Below are 12,329 nucleotides of genomic sequence, written 5' to 3'. Positions count from 1 at the left end.
TACAGTGATCTCATCATCATCATTGCAACTCATCCTTTGGAGTTGTACACGTCTCTTATTAGTCTTGGCACTTTTTATTCTTTCTTTTTTTAATTGTTAATCTTCTTCCAATTTTGTTTCAGATGAGCCAAATTTCATTTTTTTTTTTTCTAGCCAAATCCGACTAAGAATGTGTTTTTATTGTGACACTATTATATGTCATGCTTTTAATGTATTTTAACTAAAATGTTAAAATATAAAGCTTTTGTTTTATTGTCCGTTAGTTTTAAATAACGTGACACTTTGCATTTTGATTAGAAATGTATTTTTATTGTGCTATTATTAAATTGTCATGTTTTTGATGTATTTTAACTAAGGGTCAAAATATAAAGTTTTTGTTTTATTTGACCATTAGTTTTAAACAATATGACACTTAGCATATAATTAAATAAATAAAAAAAATAAAATCATAGCCATGAAATAAAATCTTTCTATTTATATTGAGATATACAAAATCATGTGATATGATAAGACTAGAAAGATATTAAGAACATAAACATGGCCTCTAAAGATGTCATAATAGGATGTCTGATTAAATTGGTTTTATTTTTTTTCCCCCTTATAATTGGGATACTTTATGTGGTTCTCATTTGGTCCTATCTCTTGTTTTCTGTCCTGAGATTTTTTGTGTGATTCAATATTGGTTGGCCACTATTTCAACTTCACATGGTTTTTATGCACGTTCCAGGCAATATCATTTCATATGGAACTTTTTGTTTAATTATCATGCACGTGTCAAGATTGTATAACTATCATGTCCTAATATAATTAAAGAATAATAATTAATCCATCATACTTTGACTAGTTATGACCCATTAAGTACGTACGAGGATGTAACATATATAACATTTCAAATTTGAAGGAAACAAAATTGTGCCTTGTTCATAACGATCCACTGCCAAATCAAATCCTAATTTTATATAAGATCGTTTAACACCAAAAACGACATGTCACAAGTTTGAATCTAAAAATCACCTTCTTAAAAAAAAAAAAAAAAAAAAGAAAGTAAGCGTTTTTCAAATTTCACAAAAGTGAGAGCTTTCTAAATTAAATCTAAACATACTGAGACTTCTAGAACTAAACAATTTATTTATAGCTCTACAGGCCCTACCATCTTATATATGTATAATTTTGGTGGTTTGATTTTTCAGAGTGTGGGCCACTGATTTGAAGCCGCCTTCACATTCATGAATGAATAAAATGTACTGAAAGATTGTTTCACATGAGCATGTGTTGAAAATTCCAAGCAACACTTGTGGACTTCATGAACTATAGTCTAAGCAGACCCGGATTAATTGGACGGTGATGTGTGTTACAATCTACAGGTTGCTTGCCATCTTTAAACTTGTGGACTATAAATCTACTAATACATCTTTTAAATTAGAGAGTTGTTTATATTTTTTGTGTGGAAGAATTAGAGAGAGAAATGCATGTACATAATGGTAGCTGGAATGTCAAACAAATCAGGAAATCATAGACAATAAGAAAGCGAGTAGGAAGCCTCTATACAATAATCACACCTTTTTTTGCCACTTAGTTTTGTCCTACATAGTTAAAACAAGAGTTAATTGAATGAGGATTTTAATTGTGTCTAAATTAATTACTATCATAAGAGTAATATATATATATATATATATATATATATGCCATGTTGCATGTCGAATTTAAGTCTATACAACTTCACCTACTTTTTATCTTCGAATTAATTAAAAAAAAAAAAAGAAAAAAAAAAAGAAGAAGTAAGTACACTCTTTGGTTTTGACCAAGACTTTTTGTGAAGTTCTGGGGTCATATCTACACCCACCACAGTGATCTATAACTATTTATTTTCCTGCTGGAATTAGTTGTTGAAGACTATAATACAAAAAAGTCATAAATTTTATTGAAAAAAAAAAAAACTAATCTAAGCTAGTAAATTACCGATTATTCCAAAACTTTAAACTATTAGGAAATGTTAAATCTAATCATTTAATCATAATTCTAATACCCTCCCTTATGCATGAGCACTCACCAATTGACCCAAAAACTTTAGCTATTAAAAATTGATAAATTCAATCATTTAACCATAATTTTAACGCAAGCATTTGTAACAAAGATTATTATATCAAATTCTTCCCAAGTAATTTGCTGCAATTAAGAAGGTTTTTTTTAAAAAAAATTTTTTATAGAGTTTCAACCTATAGCGTTTGTTTCCGGTGATTGCTTTTTTTATCCTTAGACTAAAATACTAATCGGTTTTTGGTGTAGGATGAAGATTGAACTCTAGATTTCTTAGTAAACCATTAGAGACTTTACTAGCTGATGTTTTTATCATTAGATTAAGACACTAATCGGTTTTTGGTGTTGACGGGAATTGAATTCCAAATTTCTTATTAAACCATTAGAGACTTTACCAGTTGAGTTAACTGAACTCACTGTCAGTATCAATGACCTCTTTCACATGTACAATACTTAACAATATTCCTCTCATTTTTGTATTTGAATGGAAAAAATTGAAAGAAAGAAAGAGAAAAAAGGAAACCTATGTTAACTTTCTCAAAGGGAAATGTTATGTGCTTTTTAAGCATTAATAATTGATGGAAAGAAAAGAAAATGAAGACTTTCAAGCTCTAATTGAACTTTTTTGTTTTCTCCTTTTTGTGTGTATTCATGGGTGTTTTAGGCTTTTAGCTAAATTTGATTAAATATATATATATATATATTTTTTTTTTTTATTATTATCTTCTTTTCAATGATACGTATTGATTCTTTTCCTCATTCCATGAATATTAGGCCTTTTAGAAGTTGTGTGTATATTCTAGAACCCATGAAAAAAGAAAAAGAAAAAAAAAAGTCGGTTGGCTGAGCTGGGGAATTTTCTCTGTCATGATATGTGGCCCAGGAATGGACTTGAAACGTGTCGCTAGGATATCCCTATCAACTAAGGAAAGTTATCTGATAAACATCGGACGGTGATTAACGCACTTGCGTATTTGAACGCTTTGAATCTTTTTAGTCTTCTACAAATAAAAAAGTCATCGAGTTACTCATCAAGTCACAAATAGAACTGTTAATTATTTTATTCATTTATTTTATTTCGATTACCTTTTTTTGTCTTTCTACGTTTTGATTAGTTTTCTTAATTACCATTAAATAAAAGTTCGATTGACATAAAGGGTACGTAGCTCTCTTGTTGACTAGACAAAGCACCACCAAGGGTTATAACTTATTTATTTTTAATTCCACCAAGTTTTATAACTTGTAACACAATTCTAATCTTATGTCTATTAAGGGATCAGTGCTGTGGATTCCAACTAGTTCATGGTAAAATTTATTATCGTCGAATAAGAGATGTGTGATTTTATCCCTGTCTAGATCAAAAATTAATTGATATTTTAGTATGATGATAAAGGACAATCATCAGGAATATTTACCATAGGTTGAAACTTTCTCTCTTTAAAAAAAAAAAAAAAGTATTTACTAAAATAATAATAAGATAAAGTTTAACTACAAAATTATTTGTAGTCTTAAGTTTACAATTTTACTCAATAAAATAAACATTATTACATATTTTAAAAATCTAACCGTTGAATTGCATGTTATTTACTTTCTCAATACACATGTCAAATTTTGTACCAATCGGACATTATTTACTATATAATTTATAAGCTTATATTTTATGCATAATTTTAAACTACAAAAACTTACAATTTAAATAATTTTTCAAGTATGGAGGATATAAGAAGAAGATGTAATCTAATGGTGAATTTGTTAAAATTCATCTTCAATAAAAAGATATTGAATAAGGTTGTAACTTAAGTCTAAGGCTACAACTAATTTTGTAGCTAAACTTTTTCCATGATAATAATTTTATGGATAGATTCTATTTGTAGGGATGATAATATTGTGCTACACTCTTACAAGACTACGCCTCTCACAGTCACACCAACCCATATTATTGTCATTGAAATGACAAAAATGACAACCTGCATATATCATATGATTCGGATCTGGATATGTCATTGATGAAGACATCACATTTTTGCTTTCACATGTGATATTCCAATCAAATTTGTTTATAATAATAGAACATAGTCCTTTAAGTCAAAGAAGATGAAGAAGAATAAATAACCACAGCAATATATCAATTCATGGATGGGGTAGAACTGTTTGATGCCCATACTTTTACCTAATCTATGGCATCGTTTTTACCTATTAATGATCTTAAATGTAAGTTATCTACTTCGAGTTTTGATACTGCACATGGGGCTTGGCTGGATCGGTAATGCTGTCTGTCTAATCTGCTAAACTTTATGGTAATGCCAATGAAAGCCACATTTCGTACATCACTAACTTCAAAGACTCCAATGAGTACAATTCTTTTTAATTCAAACTATTATATATATATTTCCTTTATCTTGTTAACCTAAATGACGCCATTGTATTTATTAAAGCAAACACTTTAGTCATTCAACCCAAAAAGTTTCATTTCCATCCATTAAGGAAAACAAAAAAGAGAAAAAGAAAAAAAAGAAAAGAAAAAGAAAGCATACCTTTCCCATAAAAGCTAGTGCGTACACAAATCACAAATTATATTTTCTTACATCATATATACATAACAAATATTTCATATATGTTCATCATTTTCAATACTAAAGCTATACGTTACAATCACAATGTTATTGATAATACCATCTTATACATTTTTTTAAAAATAAATATAAAAATATTTTGTGTGTAACTTGTTCATTGTGTAACACTAACTTTGATGGTATTTTGAGTGTAACACAATATTATTCTTTGTAGTAATAATTTATGTGAAAATAACATATACATGTGTCATCACATAAATAACTTAATGTTTCTTTTTATAAACACCTAACTGTTCATACACATAACGACTATGTATTATACTCAAAAAACTTTAAGTAAACCCCATACATTATATTTGTGTATCTTTTTCTCTCTTTCCCTTTCTTTTCCCTTTTCACACATCTTATCTACATTTTTTTTTTTTTTTGAGAAGTCATAATTGAATTAATAAACATATAAATAACACTTCCCATCATAGTGATAAATACACACACTCGCTCACAGCGCATTGGTCGCAAGGCACTCTCTAATCACACAGCAAAAGCTTAGAAAGGTCCCTCTCCTCCACTTCTCTCTCAAACCCTCCTCCTCCTTCTTCTTCTTCTTCATCTTCATCAAGCACTCACTCAAAAAACCAAACAACACCATGACAGCGAAAGACTGCGGCAACCACGGCAAGATCCGGCGCATGCGGCTCCGCAGATTCTGCGCTTGCCTCTTAGTCTTCAACTTCATCCTCCTCCTCACAATCCTCCTAGTCTGGGCCATACTCCAACCCACAAAACCAAAATTCATCCTCCAAGACGCCACCGTTTACGCCTTCAACGTCACCCCCAACCTCCTCACCTCCAGCTTCCAAGTCACCCTCTCTTCTCGCAACCCAAACGACAAGATCGGCGTCTACTACGACAAGCTCGATGTCTATGCCGTTTACCGCAACCAGCAAATCACACTCCGTACGCAAATCCCACCCACCTATCAAGGCCACAAAGACATCAACGTTTGGTCCCCTTATATCTACGGCAACAGCGTTCCTGTCTCGCCCTATAACGCCGAAGCGCTCTCACAGGATCAGAGCTCCGGGACCGTGATGCTGTTGATCAAAGCTGATGGACGGGTGAGATGGAAAGTTGGGACTTTTATTTCAGGGAGGTACCATTTCTACGTGAGATGTCCAGCTTACATAACCTTCGGTTCGAGGAGCACTGGAATTGTGGTCGGGAATAACGCCATTAAGTACCAGTTAGTCCAACAGTGCAGCGTCAGTGTATGAGGAGAATATGAGATGATGATGAAGAAAGAGGAAAGTTCCACAGCCTCACCGAATATCTCTATTTAACGCCGTTAGTTTTTTGTTTTTCATAATTATGTGTTGCGATTTTTAATATTAAATCTCTGTCTTTTTTCTTTAGTTGTTACACGTTGGGTTTATGAGTTTGAATTGTACATTTGGCTAAAGAAATAAACGGGGAAAAATTGTAAGAAGAAAAAAAAAACGAAATATATGAGACAATATTTAGCTTAATTATAGTCGGTGACAAGTTGTGTGATTTTTATATGAATGTTATAATTGTTTTTATTTTTTAATAAATTTTTAATAGATAATAACTTGAGTGTCTATTGGAGGTTGTGCTGTCATTTTCTTTCATTACTCTATTGTTGCTTACTCGCTGTTCACTTTTGTTCCATTTCTTTAGTATGATTAAAAAAAAAATCATAAAAAAAATCATAATTATTAAGATAGTTGATTGTGATTGATTTGTGTATATTAGACTTGATATCAATAGTAATTCTACTAAAACCGACATGACACACCAATCACAGTCTACCGTCTTAAATAAATTGTAAAATTTATATTGATTTTTTTTTTTTAAAGGATAAGAATGCCCTAAACGTTAGGGTATGGGCACTTGTATATATATATGTATATTTCCAATTTCCTTTGATAATTATTGACACTTTGCTAGTTATAGTGAAATTTTCCATGTGCAATCAATGGAGGCGAAATTAAATTCAACTTAATATAGAGAAAAAAAACTCCGAAACTCCGAAACACGTACATTAATACTGCTAGTGAATAGGACGAGTTAGGAATGGGCCTGTGCTTGAAAGTCAGTAGTTTTATCAGTGTGCCATTGATTTACATAAGGAAATAGAGGTCGGAGCATTGAATTATTGAGGGGGTCTTGGCGTGTTTGGGGAGGGTTCTTCTAACTTCCACATGGTCTTGGTGGAGGTCCTTTTCAAAAACAACACCTCTATCTCTCACCTGCTCTACATAATAATAATAATAATGATAGCTTGATGGAAAGGGACTTTCATTATGCCCTTAAGCAATGGCCCATATCTACCTTTAATTTTAATGAAAGATTTAGCCACCCAACACATGCTTAAAATATGTGATTTGTTAATCAGAAATATTGAGCAAGGATAGGGTGCCCTATTTGGTTTAGTAATTATTTTTAAAAAAAATTTATGACAGTTTTTTGTATTTCAATTAACAGATAATTTAGCAGGACCTATTTGTTAAAGACAAAATCACACTCATAACATGCACATTATCTTTGTTGATAAAGTAGCCATTTTTTATTGATCGCGACTTCCTTTTCAAGACTGAAATTGGATTTATTTAGACAGGTAATGCCGTAATGGCCAATCACATGAAGTTGCTATAAAGTTACACCAAAAGTAGGTTTAGGTCGGTCAAGAAAGGCTTGTAGAATGTACTGTTTTTTAATGGGCGTGCCCAGACTTGACCAGGATATTCACATTGGAAAGTCCTTCACTTCAGCCATTTTTTATTTTGCGTATGGGCCGGGCTTGGGCCATGACCATGTGGAAAATGAAGTCTTATGGGGCCGGGCTGGGTCAATGGGCAATAAGAAACAAAATGTGTTCAAATGGAAAAATTATTTCAATACTGGTAGACTAATGCTACCAGTTCTCACATGAGTGATTTAGTAAGTGGCATTTATTTTTTTTGGCACAAGTTTTCTCTTGTAAAAGGACAGGGCAATGTATTAGCACATGCCTTGGCTCGTCCAGCCCTCGAAACTCATAGCTTTTGGATGGAGAATCTCCCACAAGCTCATAAAGTGGCACTTATTATTATGTGAGAAGAGAAATTATTGTTGTCAGAGTATATCGAATAATTAACCGGTTCAAATGAAACTGCTTAATTTAAGTAATATCCAGTTGAGTTTATATGAAAGCACTACTCTGCTAATAAGAACAATTTTTTATTCATGGATGCTTTGACAGTGAAAGAAGTTGTGATTTTTTTTATAAAAATTCTCGAATTGGTCACGGAGAAAGGGGAATAAAGGAAAATGACAGGTCCATTATATAGATTGTCTTTTTGGGCCCGACAATTAACAATTCTAAAGTTAGTCCAGATTGATTTACCATTTTCTTAGAAGTTTTCTGGATTGCTGGTTGCGAAGAGAAATGGTACACGTCTTCTCTACTCTAGGAATATATAGGATCGGTGCTCTTATCTTATATGTATCGGATTACTATTTTGTGGCATGTGTGGTTGTGTGACTTGTGTCTAGTCAAGGTAGAAAAAAGTGTCATCAATAAAAGGTTTATTGGGGGCATGCATCTGTATCTTTCTTATACAGGGCCTCAAAATTGAATGACTTATTAAATGTTCACGAGCTCATTAAACTACAATAATGCTAAACAACAATGGATAAAAATCATATATATAGTACAGGAGTTTGACAAAACCTAATCAAAACAATTGGCCAACAAGAAATGGCATTTATTATAGACCTATAGAAACAACTTTCTTCAACCATATCTGCCTATCCGGAGGCACAAAATTAAGTCTGTGACTATGCTTTTACAAGGCAGATTTGGCGTATGCTGACCAATAAGATAAGCGGTGTGTAGTGCAAAATAGTAAAATGCTATGCTGTTATGCATGCCATAAAACACACACATACTGCAGTTTTGTAGAGAGAACCGACTGCTCAAATAAAATATTGTTTTTGATTGCACGACCCCCATGTGCCAAGAATGAATGGTCCGTCCTCATCACATTTTCCCAGAAGCTAATGGAGTAGTAGACGGACTTGCAAAGAGGGGTAGAGAACAAGGAAGCAGATTTGAAGACCATGTAATTATTCCTGGTATCTTGTAATTTTTTTTTTTGAATATTGGTATCTTGTAATTATCCCTGGGATCTTTTGCAGATAAACATTCCCCACGACCCCTTTTGTATCCTGCCATCTATAGCGAATAACTTAGCATTAGAACATACTAAGGGACGATAGATGTAATGCATATTACGATAATATGACATTAATGTTATATTTTTGTATTGGAATTATATTAATGTTAAATTATAATAACATAATATTATAATATAATGTAATGTCACAACGAACCAAATTAATAGTTATATGAAATAAAGTCTCCTCTTTTACCATAAATAAAAAAATAAAAAAAAGGCCACGCATAAGAAAACATGCTCGCATGATCTGGCCCAATAGTAAAGTCAATTATATTGAAATTAGGATGATCAAAGGGCTTAGAAAACATAATTTTATATCAACCATGGCCGACATGACTTTGATGATTGGTAGGTTCATTTGGTCCAAGATGCCAGGCTGATCATTGTTTTCACAACATTAAAGTATTCATTTTTTATCGCAATCATTTTGATCGCAAATTCTATTCTTCAACACTAATACTTACAAAGGCCAATCAGAATGCAAAAATGATGTCAACATTAAGAGATAAAGAGTCATGCTAACGAGTGTAATTCTTAAGGCAATAGTTAACAATCTATTTTAGGAAAGTTTTGATATCATTTTTATGGAAAAAAAAAAAAAAAAACTGTCAAAATATTAATTACTTTTTTTTATCCATAAAAATTTTCTTTAAGTAGGTTGTTAACCATACCTTATCATTACCCTATTATTATTATTATTATCATTATTATTATTATTTGCGTACTGGGTAATATCATTTAAATGCCTTTTAGGCAGTATATGTAACAATATTGAACTTTGGCAGTATATCTACGAATATAATAACATTGAATTAAGGACTTCGAGCTGATTTTGACTAACACTTCTCTAATTAGGGTCTGTTTGGCTATTGAGAACGTAAAATCTTAAGAGTCGTAAGATCTCGACACTTTAAGCTTACAAAATTTAAAAATCTAAAGAGTGAAAAGTTATATTTTTCTAGATAAAATTAAAATTTGTATTTGTGTGGGTTTGGATCCAAGTCTACATTTTAAGTCTGCGTTTTCCTTTTTTTTTTTTTTTTTTTTTTTTTTTTTTTTTTTTTTGCTTCAGACGTAGTTGTTGACCAAGTTAGCAATGAACATTGCTGACTTGGTCAACAAACTTTACTTTTGAGCAACTTTTTTTTATTAAAAATGGGTCTCACGATACTATTTATACATTTAAAAATTAATTTGCTATAGTGTTTTCAGTTTTCAGTCTCAGCAAAATAAGTTCTATCCAAACGGACCTTTTGTATCATGTTATAGAAAACACATGTTTAAAAAATAAATTTTAATTGTTTAAAATAATCTTATATACATTATTTTAGTAACCACAGAATTAATAATTTGACTGTAATGTATAATGTGAAAAGTTAAATAAATATTTTTTATTTTAAAATTAACTCTATTTAGATTATTTTACGAAAGAAAAAGTGGCAGATTGGATTTAAGTATCACATTAGTAATTCTCCGTACACAAAGTGATGATTGATATTTTCTACCTAAAATATGAGATTTAGAATTCTCACATCACATGGGAATTGAGATATTCAAATAGAGGTTGTAATTCTTGAGAATTTTCTCAGACAAAAGATTGAGATAGTATTTTTGCATACATTTTGTGTGTGGTAGAGCTCTGCTTTTATAGGACTTTGAGTGAAGCCAAGTGCTCCATTAGGAGTCTTTCTACTAATGGGTTTGGTATTTCTAAGCTTACTGGAGTAATAATCATAAGCTTAAAAACTTAAAAAGTCATCAGCAAATAAATAACTGACACAAACGCATCCATTTTCCTTACATAGTAGTACAAATGTTATACAAAACAAACAAGAGATTTACATTGATTGTATGAGTCTACACTCTTCAATTCGTGATTGTATGAGTCTTTCTTTTACAACATCCAATGAGAATTCCACTCTTTTCATGGCTTTTCTTGATACCCATATTCAGCTTCAGTATCTTTGTAGTGTCTGGCCAATATTGTCTTGGTGACCTGAAATTCAACAATACTTCGTCCACAAAGCTGGTGCGCTGGAATGAAAGTATCTATGGCTATTTATGGGAAGGTGTAGCTTACAACGACGCAAGTGTTATTGGTCAAAACCTGATCAAAGAATCAATTAATGATCGACTTGACCATTCAAGTAGCCATTTGGGACATTTGTGTCTCCAAAACCTGAGTCTAGCTTATAACAAGTTCAGTTCTCCTCGGTTTAACATGCTGAAGAATTTGAGTTCTTTCGACTTGTCAAATTCAGGCTTTGCAGGGCAGATTCCGATTGAGACTTCATGCCTCACAAGGTTGGTTACTCTCAATTTGTCTACTGATTCTTTCTTGAACATTGCTTTGCTGAAAATTGAACACCCAAATTTAGCTATGCTAGTTCAAAACGTTTCAGAATTCAAGGAACTTTATCTTGATGCTGTAAAAGTTTCACCTCAAATGAATGAGTGGTCTCGGGGCTTACCATCTTCACAGTCAAATATAAGAGTGTTAAGCATATTTGCTATATCATCCTTCAGACCATCTCGATTCCTCTTTGATTTTATCATTCAACATGTTCAAGAATCTGACCCAAATAAACCTTAGTAATAATAATTTAACAAGTCAGATTACTTCAACTCACTGAGAAAAGCTTCTGAATCTAGTGAGACTTCATGACTTGCGTTACAATTCACTAGAAGGGAGTATTCTGGTGTCTCTATTTTCCATTCCATCATTGCAAAGACTACAACTTTCCAATGACCCATTTTTTAGTCAAGTAGACTCAGAAGGCACACTTTGTTTATTAAGTACCACCAAATTGGCAGGGCTAATATTTTTTACCATATCTGAGTTGGAAGAAACTCATTCAACTTCCGGGACTGTGATTGACTGGAACTACATAATTGCAGAACTGGGATTTATTTTTGGGTTGGGGATTGCCTATTGGCCGCTAATTTTTTCTATGAGGTGGAGAGAATCTGGTATTTCAAACACATTGATGGACTTCTTTTTTGGATGTTCCCTCAACTGTATCTTGGAAAATAGTATCATAAAAGATGAGCACATAGGAATAAGGGGCAGAGGCACCACTGATCAATGATCATAAGGACCAATGCAAATTGTCAACTAGTATCTTTTGGTATTGTTAATAGAAACGTATAAAATTCAAATTTTCTTCTCAATTATTGTTACTATCAAATTATTATTAAAAAAAATTGCATGAATGAAATTAAATGTGATTTTATTTATTTATTTTCGTTACGATTCAAAAGAAAAATAAAAAAATGTATCCATGCATCCATACTTTGTTTTAAGGTGTGATATTTGGAATTTGATTTGTCATAAGTGGCGGCTCCAGAAATTTTTTTCAGGGTATTCCTCAACAAGAATAAATTATACGATCTAATAAAAAGAAAAATTTGTATATTAACAACAACAACAATTAAAAAACACGTAAAGAAATAAAGTTTACAATTGTCTTATACGTGG

General features: G+C 31.8%; 1 protein-coding gene across 1 annotated transcript; it reads left to right on the top strand.

The window, feature by feature from the left end:
• The first annotated feature begins 5,087 nt into the window (after positions 1 to 5,087).
• Positions 5,088 to 6,136, top strand: LOC126692259 (NDR1/HIN1-like protein 1). Its single transcript, XM_050387791.1, has one exon. It carries the CDS (start codon positions 5,258 to 5,260, stop codon positions 5,882 to 5,884), a length of 627 nt encoding a protein of 208 aa, XP_050243748.1. The 5' UTR covers positions 5,088 to 5,257; the 3' UTR covers positions 5,885 to 6,136.
• The last annotated feature ends 6,193 nt before the right edge of the window (positions 6,137 to 12,329 follow it).

This window comes from Quercus robur, chromosome 7 (assembly GCF_932294415.1).
Source record: "Quercus robur chromosome 7, dhQueRobu3.1, whole genome shotgun sequence".
NCBI lineage: Eukaryota > Viridiplantae > Streptophyta > Magnoliopsida > Fagales > Fagaceae > Quercus > Quercus robur.
This window is presented reverse-complemented; position numbering and strand designations above follow the sequence as displayed.

Coding starts and splice junctions, on each gene's coding strand:
- LOC126692259 (XM_050387791.1), top strand. CDS start 5,258: ATGACAGCGAAAGACTGCGGCAACCACGGCAAGATCCGGCGCATGCGG.